At 33.3% G+C, this 23,581-nt stretch overlaps 1 protein-coding gene across 1 annotated transcript; it reads left to right on the forward strand.

The window, feature by feature from the left end:
- The first annotated feature begins 216 nt into the window (after positions 1-216).
- LOC106756044 lies at positions 217-21,643 on the forward strand. Its single transcript, XM_014638281.2, has 32 exons — positions 217-437; positions 517-690; positions 1,026-1,121; positions 3,773-3,842; positions 4,002-4,132; positions 4,537-4,677; positions 5,917-6,074; positions 6,803-6,971; positions 7,065-7,163; positions 7,388-7,465; positions 7,545-7,604; positions 7,710-7,867; positions 8,013-8,196; positions 9,318-9,437; positions 9,603-9,691; positions 9,804-9,908; positions 10,068-10,166; positions 10,358-10,446; positions 13,287-13,435; positions 14,050-14,193; positions 14,296-14,403; positions 14,600-14,710; positions 15,149-15,253; positions 15,336-15,446; positions 16,231-16,406; positions 16,563-17,034; positions 17,340-17,447; positions 17,695-17,753; positions 18,315-18,705; positions 19,371-20,891; positions 21,101-21,305; positions 21,418-21,643. Exons 1-32 carry the CDS (start codon positions 330-332, stop codon positions 21,516-21,518), a joined length of 5,889 nt encoding a protein of 1,962 aa, XP_014493767.1. The 5' UTR covers positions 217-329; the 3' UTR covers positions 21,519-21,643.
- Positions 21,644-23,581: the final 1,938 nt, after the last annotated feature.

The raw sequence follows: 23,581 nt of genomic DNA on the forward strand, positions 1-23,581 counted from the left end.
AAATTATATTCAAGGCAAATATACAATGATGAAAATTTATCTTTTTTTTTCAATTTTTAATTTACTAAGTTATACGAGTGAACAATACATTACATTTTCATATTATTTTAATTATTAAAAAGTATACCATTAAGTGTAGATAATTCAATTTAAATAAAAAATATTCAATAACCCAGGTAGTATAAAACAATACTTAGTTCAGACCGTGAGAGCATTGAAAGCGCGAAAAATCAAATGAAAAAATTAAACTAAACCCTTCCATTGCTCCCTTCTTGCAGTGTTAGGGTTTATCTTTCTCCTCTTCTTCTTTGCTGTTCTCTCCTCCAACAATGGCCGATATCAGTTCGGTCGATGCTTCTTTATGGTGGGACTCATTCACCGTGCTCCTCACCGAGCTTGAGAATTCCTCTCTGTCCTCAGATCTCCCACCTAACTTGGTACACTTTCAATTATCTTTGTGCCTTTGTGTGAGTCTGAATTTGTGAACTTACAGGAATCATTTTGGTGTTTATTTAGGCCAAAAAGTTGAAGGACAACCATGCCTGGTTCGTAGACACACTGTCGCGCTTCAAACCGCCCAATCAGAGTTCCAAGGAAGCTCTGAATTCAAAAACACTGAAAATTGGATCTCACCAGGTCACTGTTCAGCCTCACCTGAAAGATAAAGCGTTGCAGATTAGCTCCATCCTGGTCAGCTAGTTCCTTGCTTGTGTTTGCTTAGTGATCATTGCTAATACTATATCATAAGTTTCATTGTTGAAGTTTTTGTGGTGGTCAAGAGTTTAGGATGGGGTGAAATTATTTAATTGCTGAGAGAAATGTTTTTACGTTGAAATTTGAAAGTTTATTCTATGGTCTCAGAAATGATTTTGTTCTTGATTTGTGTTTCTGCTGTGTGGGGACAAGTGTTGTTTTTTCATTATATGTATCATGAGGAATTTACTTAGTAATGTCAGTTATTCACTGTCGGTGTGGTACGCTGATACCTCAAGGTGACTTTCTATTCCCATTCTTGTTTATTTCAGCTACTAGACGAGGTTCAATCATACATTTTTGTTGAAAGGTCCATCAAACATAACGATGCAGTTGCTGATTCCATGGCTCCGGAGTTTCTTCACATGGTCAGTAGCTCTATCACCTTACTGCATTTCTGTATTAGTCAAGTGCTTATTTCTAGAATGATCATACTTTGTACATAATAAGAGGATTTGGCTGATTCATTATGTTTCTACAAACAAATTTAAAATAAAGTAACTTCAGCGGATTATGTGAGCTGTGAAGTCATGGTTGGATGAATTCCAAATATATATTTTTTTTGAATTTTTATGTGGCACTTGGTGCTCAGGACTTAGAGCTGTGGTTGGGGTTTAGAAATCAAACTTAATAAAATTTGGAATAAGATCCCATCACATAGTACATCTATGCCTAACAACAAAAGAAGCAAGTTTTTAAGCACAATGGCTTCCCGCACTATACATACGAGATACATGAAATATCATATTCCTATGCCCCAACATATTCTGCCACCGATTTTGAAGATGCCAAGGAATAATGTGATGATTGGAGATAGCTTGAACCTCCAACATAGAGTCACTTTCAATCCATAGACTATGTCATCCTTTCTCAACAGCAATTTCAACAGCTCAAATAACACCAAGAAGTTCTGGATAAATGGTTGTGAGTGAAACCACCAACAAAGGCAGTATCTCTATCTTGAAATAAGCCCCCACAAGCAGTAAGACCAGGAGCACCACGAGCAGCTCCATCAATGTTACACTTCATCCAAAATCAAGGTGGAGATAGCCACAAAACAGGCATGACAGAAGGGGCAAGGTTCAATTTTTTGGAGTTGCCAAATTCTTTAAAATTGCCAAATGTTTTGATGTTCCATTTTTTAATGAACTTTAAACTTAACTCAGGATCACAAAATCAACTTGTAAGGTAATGTCACAAACTCCAACTGGTAGCATCTTGAAGCACTATCTTTATAGGTTTGCTCCAAGCAGTATGAATCGATAGCAACAACAAATCTAGGTTTTGATGATCAATATGAACTTGAACACATGAACTAAGCCAATACCAAAAGATAACAACAAACGAAAAAAGAAATGTGCAACAATTTTAATGTGATATTGACAATGATGACATCTAGGAACCATATACCAAGCAACATTTAAGAAGATTATCATCAGTGGCAAATTTATTATATTGCAATCTTCATATTAGAAATGATTTTGAAGGAGTGATGTACTTGTTCCAAAGCTTGCGACTAGAGTCTTATCAAGGGATTGACTAGAAAGGTTGACTTAGGTTTCGTAGTGTGGAGCCATCAAGATTTTGACTTTTAGTCTTTATAAGGCTTAAACAACCTTTAACTTGTACTTAATTTTGTGAGGTTGAGTTAAGTCATTAGCTAAAATTCTATGATGGTATTTGAGTTTATCTTGCATCCAATGTTGGCACAACCAGATTGTCAAATTGCCAGGTGTTAGAAAGCTGCCTTAATTGTGGTCACTTGTATGTTGAAATGGGCTTCTTATGGAAGGGTTGACTTGTAAGGCTTAGTCAAGCATCATAGAGTCAGCGACCTTGTGGCTCTTTAGAGGTTAAAATCTCACATTGATTACAGTTATGACCTAAGTAGTTCTTATGAGACTTGGGAGATCATGACCTTCCTAGTTTGTTTTTGAGATTGTGTTAGTATTCAAGTCTAAATTCTAAGATGGTATTGGAGCCTATCTTAGATTTGTTGTTATTAAACAATGGACTTTAAGCTTAAGTCAATCCCACAAAATAACAAGTAAAATAATATGCTCAACAAACAAGAAATCTCGCTAGGATATGTTCTAATTTACCATTTGGAAAAATGAACTTTAAGCCTAACTTAATCTTATAAAATTGGTTTGTAAAGTGAGTTTTGCACTCACTTATATAATCTAAACTGATCTTATCACTTGTCGATGTGAGACTTATGTCACTTGTTTCTGCCACTCTCTTGATTGGTAGTCCTAGGCATGGGTAGTGTTGGAAAACGTCTTAATTGTGGTCATCCCTAGCTACCATTAGTTGTGACCCTTATAGAGTTGCCTTAATTACAGTCTCAAAGGTGAATGTTTAGTTTCTCATTGATCATAAGTACGTTTAAATATAACTTATAATGTTTGTAAGATAACCTCACTACATGATATGCATGTTTTCTGTCAACTGGAAACCTTTCAGGTTCTTCCCTTTTCTGTCTTCTATTATTAGTGGGTTCATGATAAGACCCAAAAGAAAATGAGAAGATGGTCAGATTTAGTTAGATGGTTGGATGTTTGTTTAGTTAGTTATAGTCAGAATCTATTCAGTGGATAGGTAGTCAGGCACAGGGGTTTAAGTAGCTGGATCAAGGTACAAGGGAGGCATTTCAGAGTTTAGATTTGATAACAGTGAAAAGGCTCTGTAGTGGAAAGGCCAACCCTTTGTGAAGGGTAATCCTTTGGAAGGAAACTTCTCTGCTAAGGTCCCATGCATGTAATTTAAGAAATAGTACTAAAGTGATCTATTTTTTGCTTTATTTGTTTTTCTGGTCTCTCTGAAAACTTGGTTGTTTCTAGGCTGCTTCTCTAGATTTGACAGTTTAAATGTACTGGTATTTTAGCTGCTTCTGAACTTTCTAAGGTCTAAATTGATATGTATAGTTCATTTAGAAAATTGTTCACCACAGTATTTTTTTCCGTGATGGTTTCTTTTTTGTTCATGTTTCTGATTTATTTTCTTTCTTTCTATGAAGATGTTAATTCAATATTACAAGGAGCGACAGTGCTTGCTAAAGTGCATCAGGTGGATTCTCATGCATGCTAGTAAGTGTATCATATTTCTTTTTATGGCCACTTAGTAATTGTTTTGTTAATTCTCTATTCTGATCACACATTCATTTTGTATAAGTTTAGTAAACATTTATACTTTATGTTAATTCATTCTTCTTGCTGATATTTCTTTGGGTTTTGACTCTACATCAGTACATAATGGTCCTGTGTCTGAAGATAATACTATGAAGGAGGAGGCAAGAAAACTGTTTCACGATGGTCTTGAAAGTAAATTAATATTATTCTTTGACAATCTTCTGTCCTGTAGCTACCCAGAACAAATGGTATGTTCAGATTCCGTTTACCAGTCGTATTTAATTTTCACCATTACATTACATAATTTAAATGGGTAGATGACTTGTATTTTGTATGCGATCCTTATATAATTTTAATGCAATAATCTACGTGCATGCTATGACATTAATAGCTGAGTCTTGTTCTACCACACTCCCTTCTTGGACTATTCTTTCATGTTCTGGATTAGTGTGCTATGTGTCTCAAAGCTGACATGTTGTAATTGTATATTTTCATCTGGAGCATGCGAACACTAGATGTTGGAATAGTCCTTTTCTACCATCTAATGAGATCTTTTTTTTTCTTTGATTTGTATCTAATATGATTGATAATTGGAAAATTTATTTCTTGATGACTCAACTATTGTTAATTGTGGATTGTGGAATGCTTGAAGGATGTTGAGCTTTTTACACTGTGGGCTGAGGAGACTCTAATTGAAGACAACTTGGTCTTAGACATCCTTTTCCTGGCATATTATGACTCATTGTGTACCTGTAGCGGGGAAATCTGGAAGAAGTTTATTGCTCTTTACAAGGTATAATAATTATAACTTGATGACATTAAATAGGGAGATATTATATGATTTGACAAGGAAATGTCTTACTAAATATTTCCCATTATTTGATATTGATTTTGTTCCTTATTATTATCTCTCTTCTTCATTATAAATAACAATCCTCATGTATGTACAAATCACACAATTGCACATAATCATTTCAATATGGTTTAAAGTCTATCCAAGATCCATTTAACAAGACCACTCACCAAGTTATATACCAAACCCAATATTGTTGGACGTGAGGAGATGTATTGGAAAGAAGTCCAAGTCTCACATAAAGTGGAAATTGTGCAAAATACAATATATAATTAAGGGCAATCTTGGTCTTACAAGCTAAATTTTGTGCGATTGAATTAAATGTATATTATTTTTTAAGATGGTATTGGAACAGTACCATCTGTTGTGATTTGTTTTGTCACTAATCCGTTGTTAGGCCATGACCTCTTTTTTAGATGCAATTGCTTGGCTTTGTCACTCAGATTTTCTCTCGGGTAAATAATACTTGTAGCAACACATTTTTCTCTTCGGCAGTTGCTGCACTCTATAAGCATTTTTTTCTTTTCGGTGCTCTTAGTGCCCTTTAATTTTTTTTTTCTCTTTCATCATGCATCTAAGCATTTTTTTTTTCTCTTCGTTAATGACTGTGCCCTCCAAACCTTTTTTGCTCTCCAGCAGTCACTGGGTCTTTCGACCTCTAATGCTTGCAATTGAAGCCACCCTTTTCTAATGATCACTGCAATACCCAACTCACAGCTAACAATCACCGTGTGCTGCTAGTTGCTTGGCATGTAATCTTCAAAAAACTTGTGCCAACTTGATGTGTGAAGTTGTTATTATCGATTTTGTCAGATCCAATCACCAACTTACTGACATGCTCACTGAGTCTCTCAAGAGTTCTCAAATTGACGACATTTGTAACAAATTTGACTGATACAATACATAATTTTGAGATCGAGTGGAGTGTTAGAGATATGATTTGATAGGAAAATATGTATCGGATATTTCTCATTATTAGGTATCGATGTCGTTCCTTATTATTGTATCTCTTCATTATATAAAAGAACACTCATGTTTGTATAGATCATACAATTACAAACAGTCCTTTTAATAATATATCTGCTAAGACTTGACTTGGGATATGTTTTTGAATCAAATCCTTGTTATATATATATATATATATATATATATATATTTTTTTTTTTGTTGTTGTTTCAGGGGATCTTAGCTGGTGATTATAACTTGGGAAAGCTAGCAATTACTGCAGAAACACAACAATTGTCTTATCATGCTAAAGTTCAGCTGCTGCTTATTTTAATTGAAACCCTGAACCTGGAGAATGTTCTTCAAATGGTTCATGATGAAGTACCATATAGGTTAGCCTAGTATTTAATTATATTATGGCCAGTGCTTCAAAGTTATAATAAAAGCATGTTGTGAAACAGTTTGGTTAAACCGAGAAGTACTGCAGATTGCAAGGCTATAATCTGAAACCTCATCTTTGATGCAATGACTGGCTGAATGTGGTCTGCCAGGCTTTTTTCTTGAATCTGAAATAAATTGTTACCGAAAGAATCTTGTGATCTAAGTAATCACGAGGCAAATAATCTCTTCATTGGACCACCTTTCTTAAAAATGTCATTTCATTCATTAACCAAGCATATTTGCAATCTGCAACTACATTAGAAATTGCATACTTTGTCCTATTCTGTTCTCTAGTGAAATCCAGGCATCTCTCACCTTGGAGACTCTTGTTTGTAGCTTCTAATTTTTGGGATATTAAGAATAACAAAGTTTTATTCTATGCATCATTATTTGAATTTGTTAATTTTACCAATAACTCAACATGTCTATTTTGATTATTTTTGATATTTTATTTGTAAGCTTTGGATATGGAACATTTTCATTTACTTCGTTTTATCTAGTGATACTCTTTGTCTTGAGCTATGGGTATTCTGTCAAATTCTTCATTCCTTGTGTGGTATCCTTAGTTTGTTAACTGAATATCATGGCATTAATTTAATTGACTCTGTATTTTAATTGATTTTTTAAGTTAATGTTTTGTTGAATGATGTAAAATCTATTCTGAATTTGGATTTCCCAGGAAAGGCAAGTCTACTTTTTCCATGACCGATGTCCAAGAGATGGATGCACTAGTTTCTACTTTCAATGCTTTTGAAATGAATGAAGCTGGTCCTCTAGTTCTAGCTTGGGCAGTATTTCTCTATCTGCTCTTGACACTTATGGAAAAAGATGAAAACAATGACCTAACGGTATGAGATTAAATTTCATGTGATTTTTTTTGTTTACTACTTATTATGGGTTTGTATTGCAAGGTTGACCCTTTTTCATTTTTCTGCATCCAGGAGATTGATCACATTAGTTATGTCCGTCAAGCCTTTGAAGCTGGATCGCTGCGATATTGTCTTGAAATTCTGGAATGTGACATTTTGAAAGATTATGATGTGAGTTATTTGGACTTGAGCAGCATAACTTGTTGTAGTCGATTGATATTTTTTAAAACTTCACTTATTCCTTTCTTTTCTATCAGGAATCATTAAGCTTTCTCCTAACTAAGTTGTGTTCATAGAAAGAAAACTAAACATGATACTGGTGGTATAGCTTATATAGACTTAATTCTGTATGCTGTTCTGTATAAATTATATCATAAATAATTTCCTCCATTCAGGGCCCGATGTGTGGATATCGCAGTGTTTTGAGGACATTCATTTCTGCATTCATTGCATCTTATGAAATCAACCTTCAGGTATGGTTGTAAAATCTGTAGTTAGTTTTTATGAGATTTTTATGTCTTTCTCATTTGTTCTGCTTCAACAAATGTACAGCCTGATGACGGTAACTCCACTCTAATACTGGATATTCTATGCAAGATTTATCGTGGAGAGGTTTGGATGTATAATTGTTCTCCTTCATTATATTCATTGCTTAATTATCATTATATCAGCCAGTGATGATATATTAATTTAAGGACCGTGTTCATTAACTTTCAGGAATCATTATGTATTCAGTTTTGGGACAAGGGGAGTTTTATTGATGGTCCAATTCGATCTCTTCTTTGCAACCTAGAGAGTGAGTTCCCTTTCAGGACTGTTGAACTTGTTCAACTCCTGTCATCCCTTGGTGAAGGAACTTGGCCAGCGGAGTGTGTGTAAGTAAATTAACAATGCTTGTTATTTTTTTTTTTATCTCATATTGGAATGGAATTACAGTACAATTGGTCCTTCAAAGTCAAAGATACACTTTTGTTACTTCAATCCCTGGTAGCCTTTCTTATTGATGCATGTTTTCTACAGGTATAACTTTCTAAATAGGTCTCTTGGTATATCATCTTTGTTTGAGATTAATGGTGATTCACAGATAGTTGAAGCACAACAGGTAGTGCAAGTTCCTGGGGTTCAAGGTCTCTTTATTCCAGCTGGAACTCGTGGCCATGTCTTGAGAGTTGTTGGAGAGAATACTGCCCTTGTACGATGGGAGGTGAATTATGCTAATACTATTACTAACTTGCTATGCTGTATTTTACATTTCTCAGTGCTTCTTGTACCCTGATCTATAATCATTAATTTTCTTTACCTTTTTTGGTGGTGTTGAAATAGTTGAATTATTATTTTTAAAAAATTATATTGCTAGTTGTATTATTTCTTTTCTGTCTCCTCGTTGCATTGGACTATGTATGAAATGCGACTCATTCCAAAAGTTCCTAATAGAAATTCTCTTTAAATTCTTTGGTAATTGATTTGCAATCTAAAATATTATTCTTTAGTGATTGATAGAATATGTGAAAAATACATCATCAGATATTTTAAATTATGCTTTAATATTAGTTTCCTTATTTCCTCTTTATACCTTAGGATTAGTTACCACATTCTTTGTCATATCAACATTTTCCAAAATTAGATAGGATTATTGATTACTGTAAATAGGGTATTGGAAAAAACTCAAGTCCTACATTGACCAAAGATAGAACTTGAAAAGAGTATATAAGTGGGGGAGATTTCTCACCTTAGAGTTTGTTTTATAAGATAAAGTTAGACTTAAACCCAAATTGTTAAGATGGTATTTGAGCCATTTTATATTTAAAAAAGAAGGTCACTCACTGTATTATTCTCCGTGGCCCAAACCATATAATGTTGAACACGAAGGGGCGTATTTGAAAAAAAGTCAATTCTCAACTTTACAAGAGATACAACCTACAAAGTATATATAAGTGGGGAAGAACCCTTACATCTCAAATATAAAGAAAGGGTTAGTACTATAGGTTTTATGAATATACCAAATATAACAATGCATTATCAAATCAGTGTTTCGTTTTTCTTTTCTCTTTTCTTCCCTCAATATCTAAAATATCAAATTTCAACAGTGATAATCAAATAAATTATGATATTCCAGTTTCCGGTCTTTAATTGTTGTTTCTTTTTCCTTTTATAGGCATCTTCAATTGTTGTTTAGCTGGGAATTTTAAATGTTGCTTGTGCTTTACACCCGTAATAATTTTTGTTGTAATTTGGAGGTTATGTTATTCCTTGGAGTGGGATATTTATCTTATCCGTATTTTCTCTATTTCTGAATTCACACTGACAAAATCCTGTTCTTTGTAGTATACATCATCTGGAATATTCGTATTACTCTTACATTTGGCCCAAGAAATGTATTTGGATAACAAGGATGAAGTTGCTTTTACACTTGACATGCTTAGTAGATTGGTGTCCTTTAATACTGTAAGTTTAGGAAGTTTAATTGACCATTTTTTTTCAATTTTGTTCTTTGTAAGGACACAGCCACTGCATGATAGTTGTTGCAAATCCAGTTAATAGTTATGGAAGTAACCTCTGTCGACCTGAGTACATAATAAATCTGGTCAATGATTCTCCTACTGCATGCAGGGTATTTGCTTTGCTGTGATGGACATCAGCAACTCTTTGCAATTTGATGCTGTTGGGTTGATGAATGAGCAGGTTGAAAAGAGGGTCTGGTAAATTATTCAATTTGAATGGTTGTCTTTATGTGCATGTATTTTCCTTGTTTAATTTTTTAATATATTCTGTTTATCTCGTTTTTAAATGATATTTTTCTTATCTTTACAGGGCGGTTGAGATAATTTGCAATTTAATTAAAAAACTGTCTCTGAATTCCGGTGATGCTGCACTTATGTCAATGGGTATCAAGATTTTATCCATTATGTTGATTTGGTAATTTAATTTATTTTTTTCTACATGTAGATCAATTTGTGCTAATAAAATATTTGATCTGTATGCTCTTGATGATTTAATTTGTTATTAGATGTGTGTTTTTTGAATTCATAGTGTAATTAAGAAAAGGCTAACTATCTCTTTTCCTTTCCAATCCAGTTCTCCATCTAACGTTGCAGCGGCTACTCTAAATGCAAACCTGTTTGATATGACTTTGAAGACACCTGTGTTGAATGTAGGCAGTAATGGCTTATCAAGGTAGAGCCTTATTATTAAAATAACGTGCATATACTAATTTTCCCTTTTTTTGTCTTTTATTGTATGGCTTGACGTTTTCACATATATTTTTCTGGTTGTGTGTAGTGTCAAAGTGTTTTTTTTTTCTTTTTTTTTTATCAATTTTAAAGTGAGAAGTTACATCTGCCAGTTCCTGTGTCTTTTCTTTACAGCGGGTCATGGTTGCTTTCTTCTGAACTTGCTAGGATGCTTTCAATAGACTGTGAGCAAAACAGTAATGACTGCCCCTTGGCAATATCAGGTATGGCTAACATTGATTTCTTATCCACTTTATCGTTGTGGTGATATTTGTCTGTTTCTAATTGTTTTTCTCTGAATTTCTTATGCATATAGCTTGCTGTGAAACTTTGTATTAGTGGATAATATTTGTCTGTTTCTAATTGTAGTCCGTGCTTTGTGCAGGAATGTTGTTATAAATAAAATTTGTATGTATATTATTATTTTAGGAATTAAACATTCTTGGTGGGTTTTGTTTGACCCCCAACTTTTGTATTTTTTTCTCTTTTATAATATTTCTAAAAATGAAGCATATGTACAAGTTGTAGAACTAACCTAGTTAAGTTTGCAACTTGTATAGTGATGCCATAGCATTCTATACTTTGATTAAAAAATATAATGTAAGATTTATCTATCTTATAATTTAAACTCTGATTCATTTTATTATAATTGTGTATGTATTAAATGAATTTAGTTGGAAATTTGGCATGTACTAACAAAGTCAGGATGTTTACACTGTCAGCTAATCACGAATTGTCATCTTAGTAATGCTGTGGACTTTTGTGATATTACTTTGGAATTCATAACAAGAGTGTTACATAATTTTACTTGTTGGTACATCAAAATTAACCTCATCACATTTAGTATGAAAAATATACATTAAATCTTTGTATAACAAATAAATATTGAATATTTAATTATAATTATAATAAAAACATGGTTCGGATTATAATTGCTAAAAAAAATTATAGTGTCTATTCAATTGTTTTAATCAAACCAAATGAATTTTTTATCATACCAACTTTGTCACTAAGCCAACCAAGTATTGTCTACCTTAATTGAGAAATTCATTCAAACATTGAAGGAAGACTAAAAGAGAAAAGCCACCTGTCTCAACATTAATTATTATATATTTTTCTTCATTTACAGAAGAGCTGCAGTATCTTAATACCCCTTTTTACGTTACATCATTACATATTCCAATGCACTAGGAGGAGGCAACCAAATTAGGAAATAAGAATTTCTTGCATGTATCCTTACAATCATGGGTAAGGAATAATCAAGTCTTACAAAGTGTTTTAGGTCTATAAACCTACTGTACAAAACATTTGTAAGATGAGGATTGTCCCCACTTTTATATTATATTTTGACTTTATCTCTTGTTGATGTGAGACTTAGGTTTTTCCTATACATCCCCTCATGTCCAACACTATTGGACTTGGTACAAGGATAAAATGATGATCTTCAATGGATCTAGGATAGATTCTAATATCATCCTACAAAGTAGTTTAGACCTAATTCTACTCTACAAAATTGACTTATTAGGTGATGATTTCCCTACTTATTATATATTGTATTTTGTAATTCTATTTAAGATATACATATTTCGTAATTGTAAGTTGATTTCTTAAGGAAGCACAAGTCAAAATATTAAGTTGTATGGAAGGAAATTTGTATTTGCATAAAGAAATTATTTTATTCTGAAAACAGAGACTAATCGGGTTTGGGAAGCAGGGTAACGACTCCTTGGATCTTTTTCAGCCAACCAAAAGTTGGATTAAAGGAAAAATACTTTCTGGAGAGAATGTGACTGTAACCTATCAATTTGTTTTAGAGAGAACCTATGGTTGGAGTAAAAGAGTGACTTGAATGCAATAAATGGATCAGCTATGTGGTATCTTTAGAGACAAAGTGCTGTTTTCATATTTTTCTGTAGATCTTGGCATTCAGAAAGCATTCTATGCAGAGGCAATGGGAGTGATCTGGCTTTGGAGATATCTATGAAAATAGGACTGGAATAACATTGGATAGATTGTGACTCTTCTCTCGCAGTCCAAACTTTTGAAAGCAAGGCTGTTATAGAATTACAGGAATAGTGTGTATTATGGGCATGCACACACTGTGCTCCATTTATAATCCTGTGAACGGGATAATCAATTTGACAAAACAAAATAAAATCCCTCAATATCTGCTTACTATATCTTATATTCTTATTTACATTCAACCTAATCTAATCATATTCTCAACAGATGTAGTCATTTATTGTATATTTAGGTAAGGAAATGAAAGTACAGACAGATTGATTAATTATGGGGTTCGCATATGGGGAAATTATTGGCGGGAGAGTCTTTCAGACTTTGTTAAACCGTACTTCTTTATGATAGGTTCCAATTGCATAGTTATAGGTCTGGTCTCCCCACTTTTTTCTTGTATTTTCTTTATTTTTAATGGTTATATGATATGATGTGCTTCAGAGGATTGTCATAGATTTGGGTGGCATCCTAGATGGGATTGCATTGTGTGTGGTGATTTCTTTGCATATCTAGTTTTATTGAAGAAAAACCAAGCACCTCACTTTCCTGAGTGAATACTCTTATTTATATTACAGGTTGAATTTGCTGTTATATTTTTTTCTTCTTTCTTCTGCCTGTTTTTTGATACACAGTCTGCCTCGTCAACACTAGGGGTACTTTATTTGGGTTACTTATTTGATTTTGCAAGTGTTAATGCTACAATAGTCATTTGTGATAAGATTGGATGCCTTTTTCTTTGACTGTAATATATTGCAAATTTACTACAGTGGTTGCTTGAAAAGGTAAAGAGACTATAGTCCACTCTAGTGCTGTTGCACTTCATGAAAATACGTTGATGTATATTTATAATAAAAGAAATATTGACTAAGTCCAAAATACAAATAAGAAATAATAACAAACTAATTAAAGATAAATATAATATATCTAACAATCATAATTTAAACTTGCCATAAATGTTTAATTCAACTGAGCTGACGGTTTTGCATGATTTTCTCAACTTTTATGGTATATTCCATTCTATCTAGTCTTATTTGTGTTCTGAATCTTGCAGTGCTGGACTTCACCATACAGCTTGTAGAAACAGGAGTAGAGCATGATGATCTGCTGGCATTGATAATTTTCTCTTTGCAGTATGTTCTAGTCAATCACGAATATTGGAAATACAAGACGAAGCATATTAGATGGAAAATAACACTTAAGGTATGTCCTACTTCTGTTCGAAGTAACCCAATTCTCTACTTGGTTTTGATTAATCTTTACTGCAACACTTCTAAGATTCTTTGTAGTGACTGGTAATCACTGAAATAATTGAGCATGAGCAAGAAAATAAAGACAAATGCAGGAAACATGATAGAAACTAAGAGTGTCCCCAAATGTACAATTTATATTCCAATTTTAAATAATTTCTAAGGAAATTGGTAAAAATCAGATGGATACTTATTTTTAACATCAAAGCATGCAAATATTTTCTATATGGGATGAATTGGTGTCCCAACTGCATCTCGAGATTGTTGCAGTTGGCTAACAATATTACTAAAAATTTATGTATATTACTGAAATTTTAATTTAAATGTTTAGAGATTTATGTTTTATTTTAGTTTTTAGAATCACAAAATTATGATATTATATATTTTTTTAAATTGTTTTGTATTTTCAATTATAAGAATAATTTTATTAATAATAATAATAATAATAGTAATAGTTCTACTCCAGTTGAATCATTAAATCTTAACAATTTAATGGCATACTATGCAGGATTGAAAGCATAAATCTCAACCATTGTTATTAATTTCAAACTTTGGGGTACTATGCAGGTGCTTGAATTGATGAAAAAATGCATTTCATCAACGCCTAATTATGGAAAAATGGGTGAGATCATACGCAATGTGTTATTCTCTGATTCTTCCATCCATAACACATTATTCCAAATTGTTTGCACAACTTCACATTCTTTGGAGGTGACGTATGTTAAAACTTCTTGGGTTTATTATTTCATTCATTTGTTTGCTTATTTTACTTATTCTTACGTCTAATCAAGAAGAGCATTTATTTTTCAACAGAAATTGCATATAAGCCGCCTCTTTGATCCAATGGAAATTGAAGGATTACAGCTTGCTATAAGTTCTGTTTTAGATATTCTTTCAGTCATGTTGACCAAACTTTCCAAGGTGCACAAAATACTGTAATATGCTTGGCTTTTTTTAGTTACATGGATTACTGACATTCATATTGATGGAATGAGATATTCTTGTTATACATAGAAGTTTATAAATGTTGTTTTTTCACTATAAAATCTCTCCTAGTTACTGTCTATATCTGTGATCTTTTCATCATGGAAATACTGAAAATAAGTGTGTTGTCCAGGATACTTCAGTGAACTTTCCAGTTTTTCTCCAAGCAGTTTTCTCTTGCACAACCAAACCGGTCCCTGTTGTCACTTCTGTCTTGTCCCTGATTTCATACTTTCAAGATCCGGTATGAACATTCTCCTTCATCAATTTGCGTGTCATAACATTTTTCTGAACATTATTATGTGAGAGTTGTTATTGAACAATAATGAGCATCTGTCTGTATTCTCCTTTCTTCCATTAGAGATCTTTGAGCTCTTTATATACTTAATTAGTCACATGTCCATTTGCTTGATTGTCCTTTTTTTAAGTTACGGACTTACACTTAGGGTTTCCATTTATTATTTCTCTTTTCTGTGTTTTATTGCCTAAACTTTGTAGGCTTGCTTGCTGACAATAGGATGCACTTCATTGTGCATTTGATACCACAATACAGCGAGTTCTATGTATCTCTGTGGATAGATTATTTGTTACTTATTTTACAATCCTTTCAGTGGATATATACTTCTTTATACCTGATTTTCTATTGTTTTGCTTGACAGTTGATATCTTGTTGTCTGTGTAGGCCATCCAATATGGAGCTGTTAGGTTTATTTCAATGTTATTTGCCATAGCCGATTGTATTCAACCATTTTCATATGGAATCACATGCTTCGTTCCTGATAATGAGGTTTGGGGTAATATGTTTGGTTTCTTCATATTTATTTTTCCTTTAGCTCTTAAGCTTAAGTAATTTTTGTAATTGGTTTTAGATCATGGATTTGAGGCAATCTCTGAGCTACATACTTCTTGAGCAATCAGTGTCAAATGAAGATCTATTTGTTGCCACTGTTAATCTGTTTACTTCTGCTGCACATTACCAGGTTTGAATTTGTATAGTAGATTAAATAATTGCATTTCACATTTTGTGGAGAAATTACAAGGTTACTTGCTCTTAGTCTAATTTGTTTTTGTTTTTTTATTTTATTTATGGCAATATTGATTCAGACTTAAAACAGATAGAGAAGCGCATGGTTTGAGTGTGAAACTTGGTTCCCTGAGAGTCTCCCTGTTCTATCATATATAAAAAATATTGTACAGGAGGATTCCCAAAATTAGGGAAAGACGATCTACAAGATATTGTCTAGCTACCCTAAATATGTGCAACTAAGAAAAATAAATAATTATAAATAAAACCAATCAAATATTCTAACACAACGTCAGCTTATATCGTAGAATTCATTTCAATTTATTATAATCTCAACGGTGAGATTCTTTTTTTTAAATTTCTAAATGGATTCACTAGTTTTGCTTCTATATTTTAATGGAGAAATGCATACACTATTTGAGTTCTCATATTAAAAGTTTATTAATTTTTTATTACTAATATTATAATTTCATTTTATTTTTGTTTGTTTATCTGCCAGTCACACTTTCGTACTCAAAACTCTGCCAAATTTTCAAAATGCTTTCATGAAAGAAAAATGTTGACCCCAAATGTGGTGTTTTCAGATCTTGAAAAGCCTTGAGTAATGTTAATGCTAATTTAAATTATTATTTCAGAACTGTTTTATTTTATTTTATGGGGGAAGGGGTCTCAAGGTAAATTTTTCTCTATATTAAGTTGTGTTCAATCGCCTTTGTCTTATATGAATTTTCCTTTTGCAGCCTTCTTTCATTGTTGCTATCTTTGCTCCAGAGGAGAACACGAAAGACCACTTGAGCATTGGTGATGCAAAGCTGCAAAAGGAGGAAACCTCTCCTATACATGCAGTTTTTAGAAAACCAAGTCTTATTGATGCACTTGTGCACTATATTGAAAGGGCGGATGATCTGATCAAGAGGTTCAAACTGTTTAATGTGTATTCTTTTTATGGGGAAGGGGTGGCTGTTTATCTGTTTTTGCTTTGTTTCCGTCCTTATTGCTTGTGCTTTTGCTGGTCAATTGTAATGCTCATTGAAATACGAGTATGTTACTTACTGTATTTTTCTGTCTCCAGCAATCCCCGCATACTGCTTTGTGTACTTAACTTCATGATTGCCTTATGGCAAGGGGCTCCCCAGTATGCCAATCTCTTGGAGTCCTTAAGAAGGCATGGAAAGTTCTGGGAACACTTAGCTAATGCAATCTCAAATATTTCTAGCAGTGAAATTTCCTTGCCCACAAGCCTGAAAGAAAAAGATGCTTTCAATCTGGCATACACTTTCCATTGCCAGTCTTCGATACTAGGGATCATGGCATATGAACTATTCTTGCAGAGAAAGTTGTTTCATGCAGAGTCCACTGTGAAGGATGCAGCAGAATCTAAGGAGAAGGAGCAAAATGTCACAAGAACTGAGAAATCTAAAGCCACGAATCTTCATGATCTTAAGGGAATCTGGTCTTCATTGTTCAATGATTCCATTTTAAAGAAACTAATAAAGTCGTACACTTCGTATGGAAATAATAATGATATATATAATGGTGCAAAGGTTAGCTTGATGTATTTTTCCTTGTTGAATTAATGGGTGTGATAGTCTTTTCTATTATTGGGTTAATTTTGTAATATATTTTTCAATTACTTGCATGTGTCATGCTGATGTATAATACTTTCAACATTCAATACTTTTCACTCTTTTCTGATTCTACTTTTCAGTCTCTAATATGGTTTTTTGCATAACGTAAATAAAAAAATAAAACTTATTAAGTATTCTTTTAATTGTATACGATGCAATTATAGATATATTATGAACTTCTCTTTCCCTTTTTTTATTTACTTCCCCATGTAATTTTTCAGGTGGCCACCAGTTTATTCTCTGTTCATGTGATGATGAAATTAGCAGTTTGCGACTCTGGAAGTTTATCTGTGTTATTGCTTCAGAAGATTCATGGAATTCTGGCTAAGGTTCGATGTCTAATTCTTTTTTATTTTTGTAAGAAAGCCATTTCTTCTAGTATACTTTGTAATGTGGTAAAGGGTATTCAAATTCATATCTTTATCTTTAATGTCATGCAAATCATTACGAATATGTTACACATTAAAAAGTAAAAAGTTTAATGTCTAAATTTCTATTTACGCATTGAACTCTTTGTTTTCAGTTTACGATTTTGTCAACATTTTCTTATGTATAGAAACATTCTTATGTTTGCAGTTGAGCATTCATCCTGCTTTTTCTGAATTGCTGTCTCAGTATTCACAACGTGGTTACAGGTTATATAGACTTATCCATGTGTTAATTTTTACTTCACATGTCATAACTTATTGGGCTTTTATTTCAATTAGATGTTATTTGTGTGCAATATGGAACATAACAAATAATTCATTTTGCTTTCCATATAGCCATGCATGACCTTTTTATGGAAAATCAACTAACATTTAGAACACTCTGATTTCTCTATGATAGAAACCTAGTATTTTATTAGAAAGGCTATGGGATTTTCTCAATGCCTGTAAGCCCCAATTCTCTCCCTCTCAGCCCCACGTTTTATTTATAGGCAATGTGTTCTAACTTTTCTAATAATCTCAGCCCAACGAACTAATTCTCCATCAAACAAATAAATGGTAACAGAAATCTAACACTTATCATTGTATTGTATCACAAATAATTGGGAGACTGAGAATTAAGGTAACGACATTTTTGAGTCTAAGTCATGCTTTTCCTCCCCACCATACAGTTCATGTATTGGATTTACTGTCTTACCCAAACAAATGTTTATTTTCTTACGTAATGTATACATCGATCACAATTCGGTTGTTTTCTTAATTTTGTAGTGAAGGTAAGGAACTAAAGAAATTGATACTCAGTGACCTCTATTATCATTTGCAAGGAGAGCTTGAAGGGAGAAAAATTGGTATTGGACCGTTCAAAGAATTATCTCAGTATCTTGTCGAATCAAACTTTTTGGGAACCTATCAACACCAGTTCAATGAAGATGCTTTTACAAAGAATATGTTTACGAAGAATGTATACTTGTTTGACCTTGCTCACTTGCGAGAAGATTTGAGATTAGATGTGTGGGATTGTAATAATTGGAGAACATCCAAGGAGGTTGCAGAAGTCATGTTGCGTTTCCTGCAAGATGCAAACTCAGTCATGTTGCTTTCAAGTTCAAAGCTTTCTGCATTAAAAGGATTGATAGCTGTTTTGGCTGTCAACCATGATGTGAGAATTTAAATTTCTGATTTCCTTTCATTGCCTATCCATGTCTGAATAATAAAATTAGAGTTGCAAGTTACAAATGTTGAAACATTCATGTGTTAGCCCAACTATTCTGTTATTGATTCCTTATGGTTGAGTTTGAGCCCTGCAGTTGGTGCACATGCATGGTTCTCATAGGTTGAAATGTTTTCTGTTTTAACTAAAAAAATACTTAAAAGAAATAATTTTTCTCCATTTATTATAATTAAAGTGTTGAGGGATGATGGGAAAATATGCTATTCTTGAATTGGTTTTACCATGGTGAATAGAAGTCATTAGTAGGATTCTTTGCTTTATAATTATCATTGTTTTGACCGCAAGCATCAAGATAGGATGTACATTAAAAAGGTCTGTTTATGGAGTTTTGTTGATTATTTTGAGAAAGGTTATGTCAATTTTGCCTGGGTTTATCACAATATTAAGTTACATTGGGTGGGGGAAAGGAAAGTTTGACCAACTATTGGAAACATTTTATCGTGAAAGGCTGTTTAAACATCGATGTTCCAGTTTTCATGTACTTTGTTTTTTTCTTTTTTGTATGGTTATCATTTATAGGCAACTTTCTTCATCCTGCCATTTGGTTTTTGGCTTGTCTCTGTTCACTTTTCCTTTTTCACATGATCTTGCAGTCACAAGGGAGGGCTACAGCTGGAGGGAGGATCTCAGATGAACTCATATTTACTTTCATGGATAATATATGCCAATCTTTCCTTTCTAACGTGGAGATATTATCATCTGTTCTAGATGCCTCTGAGGATATTCTCAATTTTCTTGCATGTGAAGTAGAACTAATCTTCCAGTTGACAAGAACTGTCAGGAAAAGCCTCTCACTAGATGTATCCCTACTTGTTTTGAAATGTGCTAGTTCGGGTCTTAGACTATTGGGTTCACTTAAGCCGGCACCTTCTGAGGCTAATGTGATCATGAAACTTTTACTCACATTGCTGCTTTCAGTATTACAGTCCAACTCCCTTAATGCACACTCAGGTGTGGTAACCAAGGATAATTCTGGTGAGGTCTTATCAAAGGTTTCAAATGCAACCCTGGGTCTACTACCCATTCTTTGCAACTGTGTTGCGACTTCTGATCATTGCATGCTATCCCTGTCAGTCATGGATTTAATACTGAGAAGCTTCTTGACACCCAGGACTTGGTTACCTGTCCTGCAGAATCATCTCCAATTGCCAGTAGTTATGCTTAAACTCCACGATAGAAGTTCAACTTCTATTCCAGTAATAATGAAGTTCTTTTTGACCCTTGCACGAGTTAGAGGAGGTGCTGATATGCTTTATTGTTCCGGCTTTTTGTCATCTGTGAGAGTGTTATTTGCAGAATCTGGTGAGGATTTCTCGACCATTAGCGAGAATCTTGGGGCCTCGTGCGAGAAGTTTGTAATACCCCAGGATATTTGGGGGCTTGGATTAGCTGTGGTTACAGCCATGGTTAAATCCTTGGGAGACCATTCTTCTGGAACTACTATTGTGGATAGCATGATACCTTACTTTTTTTCAGAGAAAGCTCATTTTATCTTTTATTCTCTAAATGCCCCGGACTTTCCTTCTGACGATCGTGACAAGAAAAGACCTCGAGCACTGAGGGCATTTATATCTTTAGCTACACTTAAAGAAACAGAACATACTTTAATGCTCATGTGTGAGCTAGCAAAACATTGGAATTCGTGGATTAAGGCAATACGAAATGTGGATAGACAGCTTAGAGAGAAGTGTATCCATCTTTTAGCCTTCATTAGCAGGGGATCTCAACGCTTTGGTGAATTGTCAAGCAGGAACGCCCCACTTTTATGTCCACCTACCCTGAAAGAGGATTTTGAAATTTCCTCAAAACCTTCCTTTGTCAATAGCAAAAATGGATGGTTTGCTCTTTCACCACTTGGATGTGTGCCAAAACCAAAGTTCTCTTCTTTCTCAACCACTTCTACCCATGGCCAAGCAACTGAGAGTACTGATCTTATTCCGAAAACGTGCTTCTCTGATACTGTAGCCCTGCAGGTATATAGAATAGCATTTCTTCTTTTAAAGTTTCTCTGTTTACAAACTGAGGGTGCTGCTAAAAGGGCTGAGGAGGTTGGGTTTGTTGATCTTGCACATTTTCCTGAGCTGCCAATGCCAGAAATCTTGCATGGATTACAGGTACCGTGAACTTAACAACCCATGTATATAATGTTTACAACTTCATAGTATGCACAAATTTAGAAGTATGTAAAGTTCTGTCAATGGTTTGATTTACAGGTGAGCTTAAGGCTTTGCTTTACGCCAAAGATTATTTCTTTGTGGGGTGCCTGAATCCTAGAAGCTAATAAATAGATGTCTGTCTGAGCTTCACTTTCATTTGGGTGCAGGATCAAGCTATTGCCATTACTACGGAACTCTGTCAAGCCAACAAACAAAGGGTCTCTCCAGAAATACAGGATGTTTGCAACTTACTGATGCAAATACTTGAAATGGCCTTGCACTTGGAACTTTGTGTTCTACAAATTTGTCGCATAAGACCTGTATCGGGGCGTGTGGAGGATTTCTCAAAGGAAGCAAAGTCTCTGTTTAGTGGTAAAATTATTCTTCGTTCATCTGTAGCACTTGCGCTTGATTCCACTGCCCTTGTCATTTTTTTCAATATTTGTCTTCTGACGTGCTGAATATTTCTTGATGACCTGTGCAGCACTGGAAGGTCATGCTTTTCTAAAAGCATCTTGCAACTCTCTAAAACAGATGATATCGTGTGTCTATCCTGGATTGTTGCAAGCAGAGAATTTCATATAAGATTTGATGTAGACAAAAGATCAAATTATTAATTGTACAGAATTTCATAGTGTTAGTCAGTCTTCTTACTTTGTAGCTAGGTATTCCTTGTGTTTTTGATTTATAATTGATTTTTTTTTCTGACCGTTCTTTGTGCTGCAATTTATATCCTTTTCTTTTTTTGGAGAAAAGGTTGTCGCCACTCATCAAAATGGCGATAATTTGTGGCTAGTGTGTGTTGTATGATTGTCGGTACAAAATGAAATCTTTGGGGAGGGTCCCTGCACCGTGCCACGGTGAGTCGGTGATTATGCCCAATGCTGTCTAGGTTCCGCTTGATCAGGACCTATAGAAAAGGAGATGTCTTTGACAAAATTTTGCAAGAGAGGTCAAATACTTGATTTTAACCATAGTTCTAGGTTTCTTGTAAATGGTCTATCATGTGGAATCGCACTTTAATTACCATATTGAAAACAATGGCTCAAAAGAACTAGTTTATATATTTATTTTTGGCAAAATACTGTATAAAGGATTTAACGCCCCAAATTTGGGTACTGAGCTGACATGGAAGACAAGTGTAACCTCAGATCGTGTTATTATCACTTCATTTGTTCATTCGGTGTTACCATGCATGAGGCGTTCCTATTTTACTGCATATTTTAATACAATATTATATATACACATACAATAGATCATATTAAATCTCAAATATAGATTATTTTTCTAGTTTAAAAGTTTATCATCTAATCATTTGAATTTAGTGTAAGCATTAACTGATATGAAGTTATTCATTCCTTTGAAACTTAAGTCAATAATCGTCTATGTTTTTGTCAGGAAATTTTCGGCTTTTGTGTATCAAAAAAATTTAAGTCTGAAGTCCGGAAATTAGTCATATTTGTTCTGAATGGAATGGACTAAACGTCCCCAATAATGCACAATTCACTGCATTTTCTTTCCTGCATCACAATTATTCGAAAATTTAAGGTAACTTAAGAACAGGCGAAACACGTGTGAGATCAGGTGGCGTTGTTGTGGCGCATCAGCATCATAATTTATGTATAAATTGGAGTCTATTATCTTGCATTTTTAAGTGCTGTTAGGAACTATATGATGTAGTTGTTTGATTTAAAAATCGATATTGAAGTTTCGAAAGATTTCAAATGACTAAGTGGATATTTGGTTATCCACTTGTGAAAACCCCATTCTAACTTTTCGATACACTTCTAATGTAAATTATGTTTCATGGACCACTTATAGAAAAGAGACTGTTATATGGATAAATTGAGTTTCCAAATAACACTTCTAATGAAAAAGCCCTGCATTAATAACATTATTTGTAATAAATAAAAATTATGTATTTACTAAGATGATATTTTTTTAAAATTATACTAAATATAAATATCATTATTATAAAGTTATCTATTTTTATTGAGATGATAAAGTTAATTTTACTCATCATTCATAATCTTTATAAAAATATTAATATTTTTCGTGTAATTTGTTTTTTTCTTCTTTCCTACGATCTGAAATATATCTTATTAATATATATTTGTTTACTTGTTTGATTTGACAACGACAAAACTTTTACTTTATTCTTTATTCTTCGAGACTCTAACTATTATTATTTCTATTTTCTATATTCCAAAATTTTATTTTATAAATAAAAGTATTTCAAGACTCTATAAAGTACCATCTCTATCATGAAAATCTGTAAAATTAGAAATTAAAGCCTCAGCGCCATAAATGACTATATACAATATCATTATTATTATTATTATTTAATGACAATATCTAACTCTTATGTTTTGGAATTAAAGTGGACTGCATTGACTTGACACAGTAATCGATGTGTCGTGCCAACTACTTCTAAGAGCATTTATAACACATTTTTTATATACAAAATGATCCAAGTTTCACTTTTCACTTAGAAAAGTGGTTTATATTTTAAAAATATTTAACTAGTGCCAAAAATGTATATTAAAATAATGATAGAAATAAAAATAAAATAAAATAAAATTAGACGTTTTTATTTAATGTTGAAAGAATAGCACACTGTAGATGAATGGTCCCTCTTTGATGAATCC

This window comes from Vigna radiata, chromosome 2 (assembly GCF_000741045.1).
Source record: "Vigna radiata var. radiata cultivar VC1973A chromosome 2, Vradiata_ver6, whole genome shotgun sequence".
Taxonomy (NCBI): Eukaryota; Viridiplantae; Streptophyta; class Magnoliopsida; order Fabales; family Fabaceae; genus Vigna; species Vigna radiata.